The following is a 21,555-nucleotide window of genomic DNA, read 5'->3' on the forward strand; positions in this document are numbered from 1 at the left end:
TAAAGATCTCAGTAGTCAGCAGAGAGAGAGGAGGTAGAAGGGGCAGTGGCAGAGATGGTGGTGCAGGGCTGCCCTCCTGGCCAAATCCGCTGCTTTGTGAACTCAAGCTGACAGAACGCTATTTCCAATTGTGCTATTAATCTGCCACATTTGCACTTTCCCGGAAAAGAGTCGGCGGGTGGATGCTATCTCTTTCGCTCTCGCTCGCCAGCTGGCTGCCTCGTTCTGCAGGGGTAATTTGCGGGCGAGCGAGTGGGACAGAGTGTGGCAGAGTGGAAACGCTTGGCTAACCTGAAAATAGAAACAATTGAAATAAAAATACATTCTCTTCATGCGCTCGTCTAATAAAAAACCCCAAAAGCAAAACGTTTTCCATTTAAAATGTCGTCGCAACTGCCAGCTGCTGCAAGCGGGACTCGCGTGGCAAGTGTGCGGGGCAACTCCGGCCAGCAGCCAGCGGCCGGCGGCCAATGGCGGTTCGCCGAGGCCACGCCCCGTGCCTCAATTACCGACCAGTGCTGCCCATCGGCGGGCAGAGCGAAACCTGTTTCCACGAGCGAGAGGTAGCGAGGCGCATGTGCGGCCAGAGCGGGACGGAAGTCGCAAGGGTGGACCAACCAGAAGAGGCAGGTTGCTGGTATTGTATGGTATTATGGTATTATGGTAGGTTAGGTTCAAACAAGGTGGCAAACTGGCTCTTAACCGAAATAGGAAGGAAATCGGCAGCGGCGTCGACGTCGGGCAACTGGTTTGACTTCTTTCCGGCTCACTCCAACCGCCCGAAACCACCAGCAATCGGCAGAGGCAGAGGCAGCCTCTGCGGCAGAGGACAGGCAGAGCAGCGGCCGTCGGCACAATTTGATTGCATTTATGAAAAGCGTTTTCGGCCGCCAGCACGCGTCCGCTCCCAGCTCGCAATTCGCCATCCGCCATCCGCCATCCGCCATCCGTAATCCGTAATCTGTAATCGTTTATCCGTAGACCGTGATCCGTAGTCCGTGAACCCACAGCGGTTCGCAGTTGAAACTTACATCAACGGGTAGTGCTTAAACGCGGAATCTGAACTGAAATCAATCAAACGTTTAGTGTGTGCTTCAGGGTTTAAACACTCTACTGCTAACTATAAAGAGAAAAGAGTGCCCAATAAGATTTGGAAAGTGCAGTGAGCGAGCTCCGAATTGGCGCCACTAGTTGCCAAAATGTCCAGCCACGAGGAGGATGACCACGAGCACGAGAACGAGCACGGCGAGGAGGTGGAGGAGCAGGAGATCCATGTGGACGTGGACTCGGACTCGCGGATGTCATGTGGCAGCGGATCCGATGTGGATATGGACGGCGGCAGTTGCTACGATGAGTCCGAAACGCCATTGAGGTGAGGAGGGATTTTGAATAGGCGGAAAGTTGGCAGAATGTCTTTGCAAGTACCCGATATAGACATACATTTTCTCAATATATCATAACTACGAATTTAAACAGATCTTCCAATTTCAATAGCACTTCTATTCCCGTTTAAATTTGCCAAATAGAAACCAAGTTAATAGCGATGCTATAAGATACTAAGTGTAATGTTTTTAACTAGATTCCGTACTATTTACATAGATTTGAAGAGGCCTTTTTAAAATATTCTATTCGTCTAAAATTGAAGAGGATAAAACACTGAAAGTCCATTGAACCAGACAATCAAAACTATTTTTGATTTACTGGTATCGTAAATAATGTAGCATATTTAACAGTGATTGTGTCTCTATTTAAAATAATAATGATAATAATAATAATAATTGTACATTGTACCCAACAAAATCATTGGTCTGATACAATTAATTACGGAAAATCCCCAAAAAATATTAAAGTAAATGCCCAGTGTTCCGTTCCGTTTTAAAAATGGGTGTGATCATCTTGTATATTTATGAATACGTAGGAAGTTATGTATGTGCATTTACATTATTCCACATGATTTGTTAGAGATTCGCATAAGTCACTAGAGTGATTTACTGACTTACTGCGAGGAACAGATTTGAAAACAATAGTTATAGAAGTTGGCCTGCAGTCTCATTTTATTGCCCGATAAAAGTCAAACAAGTATTGTGGCAGAGAAAAGCTATTTGCATCTGTTATTATGAGCTCATAACTCCCACTGTTTTACGATCTTCGGTATTTTCACTCATAATGCTCACAAGTCAAATTTTTCGAATCGTGGCGTTGAGCGCCATTGAAATGCTCAGATCTGTAAGCTCATTGTTCGGTTCTACAAAGGGCCCCATTTTCCACCGACAAAAGGGGATAACAAGCTGCCATTGAAGCGCTTGTGCGCTTGTGCGCTTATGCGCTTAGGAGAACGGTGTGAACAAACCTCTTAAACGCTAATGAATTGACCACAATGCCACCAAAAGAATCAAGTCGAAATGTCCCATAAAGTGCCAAAGAAACTCCCTGAATTTACATAGTGCACGGCTGGACTGGGTTTCCAATAGACGGCGACGATAAAACGCACATTAGTAAGGCGCCAAAAACGCGCTGTGATATGAGTTTTGGGTCCATTTGGGGTTCAATCTGGAGTTGGATCTGCGGCTTGAATGCTGGACAAAGACGAAATCGTTTGTCGGATTAACATTTTAATAGAGATCGTCATAAAAAGGCTATAAAAGCCGCGTTCCAGCGAATGTAGAGCACCAGATAGCAGCAAGTTTTGGCCAGCAAAATAATATGTGTTTGCTCATAACTTTTGATATTGGAAAGTGTCTGTGAGATCATTGTCTCCATACAAGATACAATTCCATTCCTGTTCCAAATGGGTTTTTACTTTTTGGATTTATAAATTAAATGCCGTGCGTGACTTGTTTTCGGTGCGTCAGTTGATGGCATTCGATGATTTATGGGCGCGTATTAAATGCCTCTAACGGCCGTCAGCATTTGCATAATTACTTCATTTCCAGCCGCATTGCGTATACGCAGTGGTGGCCACACGGGTTCTGCATGTCATGTCGTCAGATCGGCTTATTCGCTCGCGTGGGCTTTTGGTTAGTGGTTTCGCGACTGGCACCGTACTGCAGCAGACTTAATTATGGTCAATGTTCTCGGGTTTTCCCGCTTATCAGGCGACACATTTTAATGAGCCCGCACCTCTTTAGGGCTTCCTTACCTTCGATTCTGATGTCTTTTCTCCGCTTTCTTCCCCAGCGAGTCCCTGCAGTCGGAGCAGACGCGCTCCTCGTCCAGTGAGAATCTGCCCTTCAGCATATCACGCCTGCTATCCAAGCCCTTCGAGACGAGTCACCACCACCACAACAACAACCACCTGCTCAGCAGCAGTCCCGGCTCCAGCAGCAACAACAACAACAGCGGCGAAAAGGGCGAGGAGAAGGAGCTACTGCAGCAGGAGGACCACGATCTGGCCGCCTATAAACTGGCCACCAGCATCGCCAACTCGACGTACGGAAGCGCCGCAGCCCTCTACTCCTATCCGCATCTATATCCCTCGGCGGCCGGCGGTCATGTGCTGCGTGTGCCGCCCCAGCGAACGCCGCTCACCTGGGCACTACCGCCACTGCATCACGCGGCGCTGGCCCATCAGGCGGTCAAGGATCGTCTGGCAGGTGAGTGAAGAGCAGTGAAGTTGAGAGCCAAGAGCGAGAGAGGCAAAATCCAACCCATTCGGGGCCCCCATGTCGGGATGGCCCATGTTCGCCCAGATCTCTCGGGGGAGCGATCCTCCAGTGACCCGCGGTGGCAATTGCTACTGTTCCCCAAATAAGCACGATCAGAGAAGACTTTTAAGGCAACATGCCTATCGGCATGTCATTGTTGGCCAACACATTCGTGCACCGAGAGAAAATGTGGCACTTGTATAAGAAAGCCTTGTATATGCCTATATAGCGTATAATCAGATGCACTTAGTTCACTTAACAAGAGTATAGGGACAGAATTTGAAACTTAAAAAAAAACTATTTAATGTCGATGCATATTTTTATATATTATTCGACTCCTTTTAAATCATGTCAATAAGGTGCGAAAAACGTTGTTCAATGGTATAAATGGTCTTACATACCAATGCTTGCATAGCTCCGGTTTTCAGTTCAGAAAAAAAAGATATTTTAGAATCTTCTGAGTAAAAAAATTCCGATGTTGCGGCTGTCCTTTCAGTGGGAAAGAAGCAGACTAGAAGAAGACTAGACATTATCAGAGAGCTGACAATAAGAAGTTTCCCTCAGTGCACACTCACTCACGGGAGCTTGGGATGCTAAAGTATAAAAACATGTTTGCCTTCAAATGCACAATCGCAGCTTAAGTTAAAAACTTAACGCTGAGCCGCCGCCCAGAAGCGACGCAGGAATGAGATGCGCCCTCTTATTTGCATGCGCATGCGCAGCTGTATTTGTATCTGTATCTGTCGCTGGGCCTCTGAATCCGTAACCGTATCTGTATCTGTATCTGTATCTGTATCTGTATTCCATCTGAAGCTGCATCTCCATGTGCAGCTGGGTCCTCTGGCTGCCTTTTGTTAATTTGTTTACATTATGAGCTTCACTTGTAGCTACAAGCGATGGGCACAGCGCGAGCCCTTTGAAATAATGAGACGGCGTTGATTTTATTACGCCTCGGCAGTCGAGGGATCTGCAAGGGAATGGGTTCCCGATAGGACTCGAATCCTATAACTCATAACATTCGGGCCTTTTTCGGCCATGTGATGTGGAAAAGCTGCTTAGGAGCTGCGCCGTTCGGCAATCTGATGGGCTTTTATGGCCGACATCCGCCTAGTGGTTCTGATGCTGGTTAGCTGTTTGCCCTTTTTCTTTATTTTAGTTATTTTAATGAGCTGGTTTACATGACTTTTTAATTTCGCGCTGCGCCCGAAAAGGAATTAATTACGCATTGGGCGGTCGCAGTGCTCAGCGAGTGAGTTTTCTGTCCTCGCCGGCTTATTTATCGCCGCATACCGCACTTCACATTTGAGTCCAACTGACATGGTCAGCTTTTAATTAGCCAGTCGAATGCTGGCGATTCGAGGGCTGCATATCCATATCCATACTTGTGCGTATATCCGCGGAGAAGGGGCATTCGATCGGATGGATCGTATAGAATGGGATCGGATCAGTCACTTCGAGTCGACTATTCCACCTGAGGGGCACACTTATGAGGCCACCGGGTGATCCAAGTCTCTCCCGCTTGGTTTCGTTTTGTCAACATCTTCGTCTTCGTCTTCGCCTTTGGCTTCGTCTTGATCTTGGTCTTGGTCTTGGCCAACGTCTGTGTCTTTTTGTGTTTATTGTGTCGCTTGCCTTGTGGCTGATAAGCTGGCGCCTTGGCTTTTTTCATTAACAAGACAAACGAGCGTCCAGGGTGCGGATCCGATCCGATCCCTTCCCGCGACCAAAGTGCACCTCTACCTTCCGCCAGGGCTCTTAGCGCCATATGATTAATAACCATCGCATGTTAATTCTCGTTATTTTTTGGGAAACTACGTCGCAGCAGGCGCCAATTACTTTTCGGCCATGAACGCCCTAATGCAGTTTCATAACAGCCGTAATAGCCCGAATGGGAGTTGGGCTTTTGTCACGACACTTGTCCACACGAATGTTACCAATGAATGGCGGAGTAGGATCTATAAAATCGAATACATTTATTTCTTACAGTAATTTACATTTTAGTTTTGAAAAGTAATAATAAACTAAGTGAGCTTAAGAGTTCCTTTGTGCATAAGTTTTGATTGGTTACGGGCAAGTCTTGAGATAATAGTGTCTAAATAATCCAAATCACTAGCAAAGGTCAGAGTGCAGCACTTTCCGAAAAAGACCAAAATAGCAGAGTGGGAGGAAACCGAGGAAGACGAGCCACAGGCCGCCATCAATAATGCATGCTAAAAGCTTTTTGCATTATTTTAGGTATTTCTGGTGAGACTTCTCGGCCGCATCCACACACTCACCGCCATCTGTATCTTTAAGATACTTGTGGTGGCTTGTGCGAAACATCATAAATAAGCTCGGTGGAGCACGGTGGAGCGTTGGAAAGCTATAAAATTATGCTTATGCGCCGTATCCTCCCTCTAAGCAGCTATGTTACATCCTTAAAGGATACACACATCTGAGCTGCGGTAGAGGGAAAATCCCGAGGCTGCTGCTTATGTGGTGCGATAAATGGCTTTTTATTGAAATTGATATTGCTTGAAATATTCAAATGATCGGCAGCCCACACGACCTCCGACCCAAAAACCTTTGGATTACTTATGCAACCAGCTCGAAAGTTTATCCCATGTGCGGGAAAAGCCCTGAAAAAGGGTTACCGGGAAAAGTCGCAATAAGAAGCATGATTTGTCAGCTTAACACCCGCCATTCGTTCGTCGGCATTTGATGGCTTTTGACAGTCCAGCCATTTTCCTACGCCAGCTTGGACACCCATAAACACAACTCAGTTTCAATGGCACTGGTTGGATTGTTATTATTGAAATGGGAAAGTTATATTCACATTTTAAGGGGTTCATACTTTAGAATTTATTCCAAGATAATGGGATTGGGAAATGCCCCCCACGCACCATTTACGAGTTGGGTATGCTTCAGATACATATATTGAATATTTATCATTACAATGATATGTATTGCTGGAGTCCTTGTGAAATTCGTTAGAAAATTTAAGAATGCTTGTGAGTCTTCACTTTCACTGCTTTTTGTATTTTGCATTAATTTATTACGATTTCTTTGAAACATGTTAGTTGTCTGGGTTTTAATTACACTAAAAGTATTGAGTGGCAGTTGATTAATTTGAATAGTTTTGGGGCATTATAAATTAGGTTTTGATTTAATCATTGCTAAAAATCTGTCAATACTATAAGGCAACAGTTGCTGCTGCCTTGGCTTTGTTTAAATTGTTGTATTGGCTGTGGTGGCGGTGATTGGCCATCACATTTCACAATTGCTGGGCAGCACATTTCCCTCCAACTTCTCACTTTACCTCATCTGCGGATCAGTCAGTTGGTAATCCGGTTTCCTAATTGTCGCTTGTGTTGCGTTGTTGTCAGCGACTGGCCGACCGCCTTACGATTTCGGCGCGCACTGTGCCTGCCTTATCGCACCCAATAAACAACAAAGCACACACAACGACGACTGGCAGGAATTTTAAAAGGTTCAGCGCCAGCACAGGCTCAGCCACCGTTCCGCGCCGGAATCCACAAATCCAGAAATCGAGAAATCCAAAAACACAGAAATCCAAGATCCAGACTCGGACACTGGGTCACTTATGCGTCCTACGAGCGCGACTTTATGACTCAACCTCAATCCGAATGGAAATGGATGTCGCGTGCTTTGTCTACAAGAGGCGGCGATAAGAGCTCCTGCTAGACCGCCGCCTGAAACCTCAATCCTTGGCAATTAGGCAGCGAGGCAGCAGGGCAGGCCTCCAAATTGATTTCCCAGCGGGAGGGGTCGTATTTAGCCACTTAGCCATTTAGGCAGCCAGGTAACAGCGAAGAGCTAACAGGTAACAGGTATCGAGTAGCTAGCAGCGCTAAGTACTCGGAGGCGCACAGGTGCCGCCGCTCAACTCCGGAAGCGGCGCTCGGAAATGGCCAGTTATCTAGGAATTTATTGTTTGCTAATTGCCCGCCAGGACACTCACCACACGCAGGGGGAGACGGATACAGATGCAATCGCAGGAGTCGCATCTAAATTTGAGAGGGTGTCCTTACTTAAAGTTTTATTTTATCAATATAAGAAGCCTATCGGTTCCTAATGCTCATTGCTACTTTACAAATTGAAACTGGAAAGCTCATTAAAGCTTAGGGAATAAACCATTAGGGAAAATGTTACTATATTACTTATTTCTGGAGATCATACCTCCAGTTAATTCCTGGGCTACAGGTGTACGAAGAAAGAATAAGGAGACTCTAAATCCAATTGAGCCTTATTGAGTACTCACACACTCCTCTCGTTACAGCTGCCTTTCCCATCGCCCGACGGATCGGACATCCCTACCAGAATCGCACGCCGCCGAAGAGGAAAAAGCCACGCACATCCTTCACGCGCATCCAGGTGGCCGAGTTGGAGAAGCGGTTCCACAAGCAGAAGTATCTGGCATCCGCGGAGCGGGCGGCGCTGGCCCGCGGACTGAAGATGACCGATGCCCAGGTGAAGACGTGGTTCCAGAACCGACGCACCAAGTGGAGGTGAGTTATCCCATTTCCCCTCTCCGCCCCTTTCCCCTTCAAAGGGCATTCCCGCTGGGCTAGAGGCAAAAATCAATACCCATCCCCATGCGCAGCTACCGTTTTCCGGGCTCGGAAGTGCTGACAGCTTGACACTTACCCTCTTTTCTGTTTTTTCGTGCCGTTTTAAACTACAATATGCACAAAGGCTTTTGTTAAAAAGAGCAAGTCCAGAAGATAGCCGACTTGGAAATGCCCTGGAAATGGTGGCTTAGGTTGTAGGACTAACCCTGGGATTTCTTGTAACTCTATCTTTCCGAAGCAATCTATTCAGTTATAAAAATAATCTTCAGTTCACTCTTACTAAAGCTAGAGTATTATTAACCTTCTCACCAGGCTAATGCCTAGTCCCGTATAACCCAACTAGACCATAGGGCATCAAAGCCCGACGCGCATAAACGGCGAGCAAATAGCTCATACAATATGCATGGGCACATTAAATGAACAGCACCCAGCCCCAAGGAAAAGGGGAGCATATTTACGAGGCTTGTGGAGGGATGGCTGCTTTTTGTAGCCACAAAGAGCGCTCTTGTTTAACAAGCTAATTGCCAAGTTTTTTATGCCAGTCGCAATGCCTGGCTAACTATATGGCTCAAAGTCGCATTGAGGTAGACTTACGAGTATGTCTAGCCGCGGCATCTAATATTTCCATTCAAATTCATATACATTTTGTGAATATAATAATTACTTGGGCAGTTTAGTCAATTAACATTTTTATACTTCAATAAAACGTTTGTACGTTCTCTTACCAGCGCACTCTTTAAAAATATGACAATTTACTATTTAATTATCTATTTCGAGTAGGCAAATTTCTTTGTATGGTATTAACCTTACTTTATAGTGGGTTTCTTTCAAATAATTGGGTGCACACAAGCTAGGTGTCAGATGGCGAAGGAATTTCTGATTTATGTGGCCCCTGCTAGAAAAACTCATGTACTCACATTCAACATGCAAATGACTATTTATTTGAAACCGAAATTAGTCAGACAAAAATGTGCCCAATTTGGCGGGGTATTGATGCGTGATATTGCGTGCGACTAATTGTTTTCTTTTTTATTACCGTCAACTAAAAGTATTTGAATATGAAATTTTTTGAGCGGATGAGTTCGGATAGTCTTGCACTCATATGCGATTAGGGGCCGTCATAAAGACGATGGCAAATGGCGGCTAAATGGCCGAAGTTTCCCACTTTCCCAGGAAAGGGAGCAGGAAAAGCGGGATGCGAGAAGGCGGGAAAGTAGGAAGGCGGGAAAGCGGGCGGGACGGCGCTTAAGTCGCGTTAATTGCCGCTTAGCAGGCGGCCTTTTCAGGCGTTTCAGTCGTTTTCAGACGTTTTTAGAGCCCTGTCCTCCTGGCTTATCAGCCATTTTGGGCCTATTCCAGCTCGTAAAAATTAATGATGTAAAACGCAATTTTGTTAACGGCAGCGACAGCGGCAACGGCCACGGCTCGTTTGCGGTTAAGTGAAATGGCAATGGCACATTATAGTTGCCATGATTACGAGGCACTACTCGTAAATATCCAGGGTATGTGTAATGTGCTCGCATAATTGCCTTAATGCACACTGCGCTGCATTTGCCAGTAATTTGAATAATTAGCCCTGTCCAACGTGGCGTATGTGCTATGTGCCATGTGCCATGTGCTATGTGCCGTGTGCCCATTAGACAACGAATAAAGATTGCGAAGTTGTTGTCTCTTGCCAAATTCCTAATAAATAGCAACTCGTTTGCGACAAGGTGAGTGCCTCATTACAAGTATTGTCTGTATATTGAGTGATTCGATACGATTCGATTCAACAAGAACAGCAACAACTTGCCATCAATTATTAATAAGAAATTGCGCGGCCAAATGAATGAACTCCTGTTGCCCGTCACTGTCTGACAATGTGTTTAGCAAGAAGGCAAGAAAAAAGACGAGAGGCAGTCTGCCAAAGCAGATTCAGACACAACGCAGATACAGATACAGATACGGATACGGATACCAAGCAGGGGAAAGAAAAAGTAAAGCACACTTCCGGGCGTTTTATCCATGTGGCTCCGAAACAAACACACTTTGGTCTGGGACCTTATCCCTCTTCACCGGGTCTATAACTCAATTAGTTGCACAGCCATAAATCAAGCTGCCGCTAAACCCTTTTTAATTACACGCTCGTTTATCATCCCAAAGCATTTTCATCCCACTCAAAAATATTCTTGGAAAATCTAAGCTCAGCTTAGCTGGTACTTCACAGTAATTGCCTGGCATGTGCGAAAGTTTTGCTGCTGAAAGCTGGCTAATTAAAAATTTACACACATGCCAGAAAGCAACTTTGACCGCAGAACAAAAATCAATTTGACTGAAAGCAAAGTTTTTGCGGACAGAGCCGAAAAATCAAATAAAATTAATTACAATGGCGAGATCCATTTGTAAATTAACTCGGAATCCTGTTTCGCCCGTCGGCACGTGTCCTGCGTAGAATCTTCAAGTTTGCGGTGGGCCATTCCCTCGGGATCTCGGCCTGGTTGCTTCTTGGACGTCTTGGGCAGCCAATTGATGGTCTGGCTAAATTGTTATGTCTTGGGGGATAATTACCACAGGACCTTTTTGGGACCGCTATCTCCCTCTCAACTTGCCGACGTCGTTCGCGTGCAATGTGTGAAATGATTTTAATTACCAAGACATGGCCGGAAAAGTCTTAAACAGCAGCTGCCTCCGTTGGCGACAATTGGGGCTTCAGAGCGGGGGAGCTCCGGAGATTTATGGGCCGAGCTTTAATAAACATTTTAGGCTAATGTCGGGCCATTACTTATCGCGGATGGCAACAGAAAGTTTCCACATCAACGCGATGGCGCCAAGAGACCAACATTTAACATTTGTAAAGCGTTTGTTACATTTCCCAGCTCCGTGCCCGAAGATAAATTACAATCGTGTCTCTGTCTCAACCCCAAGAGCGAATTAAGCCCGCACTCATACGAATCTCACAGAGGTGCTTTCGTTGGCCTGGCCTTTTTGGAGTTTTTAATCAATTTTCGTTGAATTTTTCATGCGGTAGCTGGTGAAAATGCTGCCCGATAAAGGCAGCTTGAAGGCGAAAAGGTGAACAAGTAAAAGCGAACTGCTTGCTGCCTAATAACTCACTTCCATCGCGAAAACGACAATTGAATTGTTGTGCCAACAATTGAATTGTTGGGGTGTAAGAAAAGTAGAGCGTTTCTGGTGCCAGTTTAAAAGAGATACCACTCCCGCATAAAGTTCTTTTGGAATTTCTAAAACTAAGATAATAACTGATGAACAAGTTTTTCTGGTCCCTGGTCCCCAAAACTAGGCACATTTCCACGCATTTGAGTGGAAGTGCTCCCTTGGCTGAACCACTAGTCAGCCATGAAGACACGAGCTAGTTATCCAATTTGTGGGCCGAAAGTTTGCACTAAACGCCCAGGCTAATGTATTTTTAATGAATCCCACTTGCGAGTTACGAAACCGTAGTTTGAACGATGACATTGCTGATGAAAGCCTGAAAACCGTAATGAAAGCATATTAAACAATAATTATGATATATGTCTGCCATGTGCTGCTAGCCTCTCCTAGTTGTGGTTATAATTCGAGCAACCCCTTCCCCCCTCCCCTCTTTAGACGAAACATAAGAACTTCATTAGCTCATGAAATATTCAAGATGGCGCAAAACAACCCCCAGTTCTGCGGGGGTGGATGTTCCTGTGGATGGAGCATCGGTGGTGGAGTGCTGGAGTTGTAGAGGCAGTGGTGCTGGTGGTGGTGGTGCAGGTCCATGGCCACAATTAGAGCAGCATGCTGCGCAAACGCGGGCCCGAGCCGCTGCATCTGCAGTGCAACTCAGTCCTGAATTATTTATCAGCTGGCAGGGCACAAGTTGGGGAGTGGGGCTAATCCCTTTAAGCTGGGAGCATTCAAAATGCAATTTACGCAGCTCCAACTCGGCACGAAATTAATTTTCCATTTTCCGCAGAAGCAAGCACAATCGATGGAGCAGTGTGCCTGTACAGCAGTCAGCAGTCAGCATATTTGATTTGATTAGTTTTAAATGGTCTTTATAGGCCGCCCACATAATGACTTGATGAGCCCCTGATTCGGCCCCAATTGGACAGGTGTGAGCCACTGAAATGGGCTTGCGGCAAATTGGTTTTCCATAATGAATATGTACATTAGGCGATACTATTTGCCAGATAAGGTTCAATGTGCACGGTCATCATGCATATCGATTGGGGCGTGACATAAGTCGCAGCTTTAAATTATGTTAAATAAATTAAGCCCTAAGCCCCTGTCCTATATTTCTCATAAACAATTGCCGGAACTTAAATGTAAATCAAAGAAAATAATTATGAGTGCTTCCCAATTTCGTCTATTTTTTATGTTTTACAACATCCGTTACAACTTAAATTTTCTTTCAAGAATTTAAGTTTCAGAAAAGTCATAAAATTTGACAAGCAAATATGAACATCACGGAACATTAGACAGCCACCACATTAGGCTTCAAGGAATAATTCAATAAAATATGAATTGTTTCTTGGTGTATTCACATTTTACACCAAACTCAATATCCGTAGCTCTACATCAATACCTTCCCTTTTCCCATTTCAGACGACAGACGGCCGAGGAGCGGGAGGCGGAGCGGCAGGCGGCGAACAGGCTAATGCTGTCCCTCCAGGCGGAGGCCATCAGCAAGGGCTTCGCGCCTCCTTCGGCGCCTCTGGGCTCCCAGGGGGGCGTGAACGGGGCGCCCCTGGCTGCTCTGCACGGACTACAGCCGTGGGCAGAGGCGTCGCATGCGGCGGGCTGCTAATCGCATCGCCATCGGTGGACGAAGTTTGGCGGGAGCTGGTTTATTTGTGATACACTTCGCTTTGTACATACATACATAGTTCGGATGAACGGACAGTTGGCACTGTACATAGGAGAGGGGCGGCGCCTCGAGGCCCCACTGTAAATACCTAGCTTTACTCTGTAGTGACGCTTACCTAATGGATTCTAAAATGACGAGGATTTGCGATGGTGGCCTGGACCTGCGCTTTAAGTTTGTGTAGAATCTCGAATTTTCGTTTTGCGTTTCGTAGTGGTGCATTTAGGATCTTAGTTATTGTTCGACAGTTCAGCAGAAGCAAACCGCATCTCAAAACGTCGCAGTGAGCTTGGAAGCCACGCCTAGTAATAGCATATTTAATATACAAAATTATATACAGATTGTAATTGTAATGTATTGTAATTGTAACATCTGTCTCTAGGCTTAAGCGAATGGCATTACCTAGTATTATAAATTATGAACCCTAAATACATGTACGATTATTGAAAAGTAGACAGGATGAGCAATGAAAATAAACACATTATTGAATCAAACAACGGAGCTTTTTCTTATTGTATAACCATATCAAAAAAAGTTGTACAAGATTCAACATAAATACAAATTCGCAATTTTGAATACGTCGTAAAACAGGATCCTTCGTTTCTGGACAATAGGTTTCTTTTGATTGTTTTGTTGTCTCACCACATAAAATTCAGCTTGTTTGTTTGGAAACCAAATAAGTAGCAATTGATATTAACCTCCACCAAAACAAACAGAATCAGAAGTCAGGGGATGGTTTCTTCAGTTCGGCAGTTAATCGGCACTGTTCCAACCCTTAACTAGTACAAACAATCCATTGAAGATGATTTATAGACGCTTATTGACAGGACTTGGTGTTTCGATCCATAGACCACTTTTGATAGGAACCTGCCTTAACCGGATACCTTTCGACGTGCTAATGACTGGGATGCCCATAAAAAAAATCAGCCATATGCTCGGCCTGAAAAACCAACAACAATTAGCGGCGAATATGCCAAGCCCATTCATTATAAGAATATTACGTGTTTTTGCGCTGAAAGCAAAACAAACAGGCGCCGCCGGACAGGTAGCCCTATACTTAGAGCCATCTTCTCCAGCCCTAGAGTCCTCCGCCTCCAAAGTGTTGCCGCTGTCACATTAGCGCTGAGCTCGGTCCAAATCGGACCTCGACTCCTACAAGTTGGCCGGTGGTCGTTGGCCGCCTGTGCGGAAGTAAACGATTTTAGGGTCCCGGGAGTTGAAAGACGGCGCCCCAAACTCACAAAGTTGCAGACGACGGCCGATCAAATGCTGTTTATTGGGGCTTCAGCAGAGACACCTTTTTAATTTGGCATTTGCCGCTGCCGGGCTTGTGGATGGGAATGCACTGCAAAAAGCAAAAATGGGTGCCTTAATCTACATCATTTAATATAAATTTGTTTATCGTTTAACGTATATATCCATACAACAATATATGGATATTTTATTTATCGATATATATGGATATTTATTACGGAAATTTAATCAGCACTCTAGGTATTTATGAACTTTTGTTTTAAGCAGATATATAAAAATATAAATATAGAAAATAAACCTATTACGCTTTCCAGACTTTCTAAGTACCAATTAATACGTTTTAGCAATATATTTAGTAATATACAACAATATATGGATATTTTATTTATGGATATATATGGATATTTATTACGAAAATTTAATCAGCACTCTAGGTATTTATGAACTTTTGTTTTAAATATAGAAAATAAACCTATTACGCTTTCCAAACTTTCTAAGTACCAATTAATAGGTTTTAGCAATATATTTATTTTCTTTGAGTGCAAGCTCTCGATATGATGCACAAACAGGGCTACTTGGAAATCCGCATAAATTGCGTTTAATTGGACAATCTTTGCTTTATTTTCTTGTGGCCGGCGGCCAGCGGCCAGCGAAGAAATCAAATTTTGTATGTAATGAGGATGGCATTGGCATCCCGATTCGTTTGAATCCTCGGTCCAATCGAGTGTGTGGCATTGCATGTGGGTTGCCCCTAATTGGCTACCGTTGATGCTGCTGCTGTTTCTGCTGCCCCGGGATCCCGATTTGGGCTTTCAAGTCCCAGGTTTGATTGATTATTGAGCAAACTTGCGGACAGGCCGAACTCCAATCTATTTGTGTCCACTTAGTGTAATACAACATGAAGCGACTTGGACGCCGAGCGGAAGTGGGTCGAGTCCTCGATAACAGGATAACCATCATAACGACTGGACAGTGGTCGGAGTGCTCCAAAGTTGCTGGCCTTGCGAACGGAAATCCCCCGAAAAGGAAAAGCCAAATTGGAAGTGACCAGGGGGCCGATGGGCGTGTGTCAGTCAAAAAAGTGGATGCGAGTATGAAAAATACAAACGAACAGCCCGAACAGAATGCGGTTGGTCAACAAGACAGGATACGGAAACAGATACAGATACAGACGTAGATACAGATATGTACTACGGATCCGGATCGCCGGAGCCAGGACTCTTCGCACGTCCAGCTGCCCATGTACGTGTCAATTTGGATTATGGCAAGATTGAAAAGGATTTAAGCTCACGGATGGCGGTCGCTTGGTGGCAGACATTATGGATCTGGATCTAGGTCCGGATCTGTATCTGTATCTGTAACTGTATCTGGAGCATAGCCAGCCAGAGCCACAAAGCTGAGCACATTTTCAAATTAGTTTTTCATCATTTTAGCTAAGGCCACAAAAGAGTTGACAACAAGAGGAGTTGGACAGTTTGCAGTCTGTCACTCAGCCTGCTGGGTTTCCACTCAGCCGCTCCGCGGATGCACTGCTTACTGGGGTCTGTGACAGCGACTGATTATCGGGCATCGGGGGACATTTAAATTAAATATGAGTTCCTATCGCTGCGCGCTGCACGGTGCACGCAGGTAAGTAGAGGTGAGTGTGTACATATGGCTGCTACGGGGGCTATCTAATTATGGCGACCCCCTGTCGGAACGGGCCAGCTAGTCGTAAAAACGTCATAAAGAAAACCATTTCACCTAACGTACGAGCTGCGAGCTTGTTTCGCTTGTATCGCTTGTTTCGCCGCAATATGAGTGCGGTTGTAAAAACGAAACAGGGCCGCCATTGTTCTGGTCTTCTGGCAAACAAAAGCGGTCGCGGCCAACTGTCATTAGCCGTCTCCCTTCCTCCGCATGGACGTCGTTAAAAACGGGGCACCAAATGGGCTTAAAAATGAAGTAAATGGAGTGCGCTAATCACCCCCTCCTCCCCGCTTCATACACTTCATACACTAACCCCTGTGTGGTGTATGTGTGTAGGTATATGTATATCGGACCCACAACTAACAGCACTCTAATGGCCGCCCCGCTCATTTGTGCTGAAAACTAATGATTAAACTTGTCATTAGACTGTCCGCTATTTGTTAGCTTTAGTTTTTGTTCTCGGGGGAGTCCCGATTTAGATGCTATCTCGCTTTAGTGCGCATTTTGGGAAATAGATTTCTTTAAAAGGCTTTTTGAGTCAAACAAAGCAGATATCTGCAATTATTATGGGTCCACGTCTAATAAACAAGCAACTTCTGTTAGCAGTCGTGAAAAAAAGGACCTTACCCTTATCAAAGGACACATTAGCGCGGTGTGACACTGGAAAAGGGGCGAAAAGTAGCAAAGATTTACACAGTTTCACAATCAAGAAAGATTTGAAAAGAGCACAAATGTTGTTGGTACGAAAAAGCTAAAATAATTTACGTATTATTAGCAACAAGACTTACTTTTTGATTGTGACTTTAGCCTCATTAAAAACTTGGCACACGTTTTAGTATGATAGCTCTACATTATTAACCATGTGAGATAATAAGCTGCAAACGGCTTGAGGTCAACTTTAACTGTGAATCTTGAAACCAGTCAAACTCAATGCGATGACAATAAGAGATCATCCGCACTTCAAGTTTTCAATAAACAGCCCTGCCCACGTGCGAGGAGTGGCAAGTCATGTAACTGATTTTCCCATGCAATTTGACATGAAAATTTAATCGAGTTTGTTTCCAATTGAGTGCAAAATCACATCACCAGCTGATAAAAACTGTGTAAAATTGTGTGCCAGGACCGAGCTCTCCACTCAATGGTCAGTATTGAACTCTAAATTGGTTTCGGGGTGGTTCGATCTTTTTTACAGCACTCCGCAGCCCAACCCACAAGTGTCAACAGGATGGTCGACCTTCCACGTGCGAATGGCTGTGATAGAATTATTCTGGTATTTATTGCCGAACACACAAATTTATAACCGACCAACCAATGAAACGCCATAAAAAACCCCCACTGACTTTGACGTGCTGCCAGAGCTGGAGTCTGCCCGAAAACATTTCAATTTTATAGCCACGCTCCGTCCAAAAAGGCTAATAAAATATTGAAAAGTCTGGAAAATTTATGTTGAATTCCATTAGAGTTATGGCGTGAAAACTGCCCTGCTTGTCGTTCGTTGCTGGCCGGAAATCAATGGCGAACATTAATTACGGGCTCGCAGGAAGTGTCAGTTCGCTTGTTGGCAGGACACGGATGTTCAGAAAAAGTCAATCAAGACGGCTCAAAATATTCCGCATCCTGGTCTCCAGTGTCCGTTTAAAAGGTCGCCATCTCAGGTATTTAAATTGCCGAGGCTCGGCTCTTCCATAACTTGACTCTCATTTCATTTACTGTCCGACTTTCCTTAGATACCTCCTTGTTTTGGGCCCAGTTCCAAGTTCCCTGTTGTCCATTTCACGGACGAGGCATTTGCATCTTTTATTTGCCGCACAACAGGATCCGACCTTTTTTCTTGGATTCATTCTGTTTGGACTCGCACTCGGACCTCCTGTAAGTGGTCTTCGGGGGAAGTTTTGATTTCTGCGTAATTTTTCTTTCGCCTGTCCGGAGCCAGTCAAAACTCGTAGCTGCCACGTGAATAATTCAAAGAAAGCTGGACAGGATTTGGGCAATCAACTCGGCAGACTGACTGCTGCTCCTCAAATTTTCACGCATTTGTGGGCCGAATTCGCTGGCAAATTGAAACAAAGAGAAAAAGAAGCTACCGGACAAATTTCTCCCAAATGCATATTAAAATGTCTAACCCGGGTACGCCGGGTATAACCACTGATTTCTCAGGCCAAATAAATGTTGGGCCGTAAAAGTAAACGACAAACGAATGGGGAGGCAATAAAAGAGCTGCTATGAAAAGGCAAGGGCGTTTTTGTGGGCGGAGGGGTGGCAGGTTCTCGTCGTTGACTAATGTTAAGCGCGCACAACTTGTCCTTGTTGTTGATGTTGTTGATGTTGTTTATGAGCGGGCTGGCTGGCTGACTGGCTTTTCGGTCTATCCTTATTCAAATCCCTGCGGCCTGGGGAGATCCGATCCCCGGATGAGCCCGCCAGAAAATGACGCGCGTGCCTTCGAGTCACGCGTTTGGCAACATTTCAAATTGATGAAGTCGTGTTCGGAACATGAACATCTACATCCATTCACATCCACATCCACCACCCCACTCTCGGCCCTTGGTGTCAATTGTATAATTGCCAAATGTTGTTTTCAAATATTTAATTGAAAGGGTGTTTTGTCGTTGCTGGCGATGTTGGCGATGCTGCGATTGCCGACTCTCCGTTTCGTGGTTACACGCGTATCCTGTTACAAATCCTGCGTCGATGTTGTTTTGCCTGCTGTTTAATATAATTGTTATCCGCTTGTATCGGCGTTGAGTTGAGTTTGACCGGCCAAAGGGGGTTGGGAATGTAGTTTGGTTCAGTCAAGTGTCGAGACTTTCTCAGGAGATAACACTTGATCCCCAGTAGTGATCGCTGGTAGCAGATGCTACTCACATAAACGCGAAGTTTGATACAAATTCATGGGAAAAAGATTAACAGGAGTGTTTTATCCTTAGGGTAGGAATATAGAAAAATTTCGCTTAAAATATTTAACTTAAGTTTCTGGCTTGTAACAAAATTCATAGAGTTGGTTCGTTTTGCGAAAACGAGTCTTCCCTCCTAGTTATAAAATTCACTTCAACATCTAGCCAGCTCATTCATATCCCTTGCATGAGAAATTACGTAAATTTAAAAGCCTACTCCTTTCGGAAATTTACTATTTATAAGCTACTAAAGGCTGTTAACAGTACTTATTGTTCAAAGATAATCAAAAAAGGGATGCGGACATCAGCGCACTTCTTACTTATCTGTAACTTTGGGCTAAGATTCAAAGTAAGTTGCTGTATCTAAATTAGTATTCAACCAGGCTACTTTAAATAAGTATTTTTAACCAGAGCTAATTATAACTCGACTTAATGAGCAATAATGAACAAGAGGCAATTGCAAAGGTCCCCATGCTGCGCACAAATGTCTCTTCAAATGTCCTGGTGTCCTTTCCACTGTCAAATCGCAGTCGCAAGAAAGTGGGAAACGCGTTGAAGGCAGCTATCAATACAGTTTACGCAGTCCTGGGAGATAGGGAGCCAGGTAGGATGTCGATGACACCTACACTCGATGGCACTCAACGACCCGACGGACGGGCAACTGGAGATCCGCAACTGACAGTGGCCTGGGAAAAGTCGGAATCGGCGGTCGACCGGCAATTCGAATTGCATTTTAATGCAATTACAAGGACGTCAGTCAGTGCGCTTCCACCCCGAACCGCCCACTCTACCCACTCCGCACAACCCGCCCAATCCACCACACTTTACACCCCGAAGGCCCACTTGACAGTGACAATTAACAGAGCCAGAGTGCAGCCGTTCTGCTGAAATATGTCCTGCGTCCTTAAATTCACTTCTATTTGTGTGCAGTGGCAGAGGGCAGAAGAGGACAGAGGCAGTCATTGCCGCTGTCGCAGATTAAAAGATATAAATTCATATTCCCCAAGCACCAGGCAAAAGGACCTCGAGCGCGTGTCCTGGTCCCTGCCTACCTCCCTCCCTCCCCTCCCCGAGGATCGATTAGCTCGTTTGCAATTCAATTTGAAGCACAGCACTTCCCGTGTTTCTGCGTGACTGTGTCATATATCTTTTTTATGAATGGATTCCGTGAATGATGAGCCGGCTTAGCCGGATGGCAGGGCGTTTGATTTGCCTGATCCGCCAGTTGCGACTGTCCGTTTCCGTGTCAGACTGCCGTGTTCCGGGTGGCAGGTGCATCCAGCCACCAACACTCGGCATTCAACGTCCAACTAGCAACTATCGCCGTGCCACTTACGGTAATTAACTGCGAGATGCTGAGCGCCGTTCGTCAGCTCCTCAGCATCCTCAGTCGTAACCTCATCGGCGTGTCCTGTGCCTTCATCCCCGTCGGAACGAAGCCAGCTCAAAGGACCAGGAGTGGCATAAAAACGTGCCTACATTGTTTTCTCATCAAGGCGCGCATGACAAATGTTTCATAAATGCGCAACGCTGGCCCCGTCCCCATAGTAATTTGATTGGGCCATTTACAAGATGAGCACCCGGATCTGCATGTTGCTCAAATTGATTTGTGCTCTTTCAATGTCCTGCGCTTTATTAAAACATTTGTTTTTCCAGAAAACAGCTCGCGGCGGGGAAGGGGAAAGAAATATGGTTTTTGCAGCACATCTTGAAACAAGACTTTTCCAAATCGATTTTTCACTCCCAATCCCCAAACTGGGGACTTCAACCCGTTTTAACGGCTGCCATAATCGCACCCAGCCGCAGACTGACGGGAAAGCATTGATTGATGATAATGACCCAAATTCGTAAATAAACGATAGCATCGTTATTATAGCTAGTGACTTGGAGCCATTTTTTCGAATCTTTAGGGTCGCCCACAGCTCTACGACAGTAAATACATATATAATTAAAAGTATACTAGAACGATTGGAATGTACATATGTATTTAGTATGTGTATGTAAAGTTAGAAAAATACGATTATATGATATTTACATTAAAAACATTCTCGCACATGTTACAGGTCAATTTATATGTGTACTTTCTCGGAATCAGCTGGGCTATTTCCGCCATAGTTCCTAAACCATATAGCAGAAGTCATGTCAGCGCATAGTGAATAAATATAATTAGTTATTTTTATGCTCGCAATATAAAATAATATATATTTTATATAGATTATATAGATAGACTATAGTACTATAGTACAAAAGGAATCACCTTGGCTCCAATTTTTAATTATTCTTTATATTTTTTTTAAATGTAAATCTGTTAGATCTGTTAAAAAAGAGAATTTTTTGTTAATGCTTTTTGAATACAAATGAAATTTGCCTGTATGATAATGGTTATTTATTGTATTCGTCTAAAATAATATTGCCTCCGTTTTCAAAAAATATAGGATTTAAATAAAGTAGTTTAAAGTGGTTTGTAGACTACAGAAAGAGCTTCTCCTTCTAGTTTGACCACTATCCTCTGAAAGCTTAAAAAAGTTTATTTAAATATTATCTTGAGTCTTATTTTCTTAATCTTATTTTCCTATAAGTTATTAACTATAAAGGGATTTATTTGTATAAAGAGTATCAAATATTTTCATCTCTTAAAAAACTAATAAACAATAGCAAAACGCTATAGTCGA

At 44.4% G+C, this 21,555-nt stretch overlaps 2 protein-coding genes across 2 annotated transcripts; both read left to right on the plus strand.

Annotated features, from left to right (window-relative positions):
• The first annotated feature begins 381 nt into the window (after positions 1–381).
• On the plus strand, positions 382–962 carry LOC26536123. The gene is given in 3 exon segments (XM_015189449.3): positions 382–419; positions 421–442; positions 444–962. Coding segments are annotated over 3 exon segments (570 nt in total). The 3' UTR covers positions 954–962.
• Positions 963–977: 15 nt separating this feature from the next.
• LOC6539833 (T-cell leukemia homeobox protein 3) lies at positions 978–13,499 on the plus strand. Its single transcript, XM_002086681.4, has 4 exons — positions 978–1,372; positions 3,178–3,593; positions 7,924–8,152; positions 12,788–13,499. Exons 1-4 carry the CDS (start codon positions 1,200–1,202, stop codon positions 12,987–12,989), a joined length of 1,020 nt encoding a protein of 339 aa, XP_002086717.1. The 5' UTR covers positions 978–1,199; the 3' UTR covers positions 12,990–13,499.
• Positions 13,500–21,555: the final 8,056 nt, after the last annotated feature.

Source organism: Drosophila yakuba, chromosome 3R (genome assembly GCF_016746365.2).
Source record: "Drosophila yakuba strain Tai18E2 chromosome 3R, Prin_Dyak_Tai18E2_2.1, whole genome shotgun sequence".
Taxonomy (NCBI): Eukaryota; Metazoa; Arthropoda; class Insecta; order Diptera; family Drosophilidae; genus Drosophila; species Drosophila yakuba.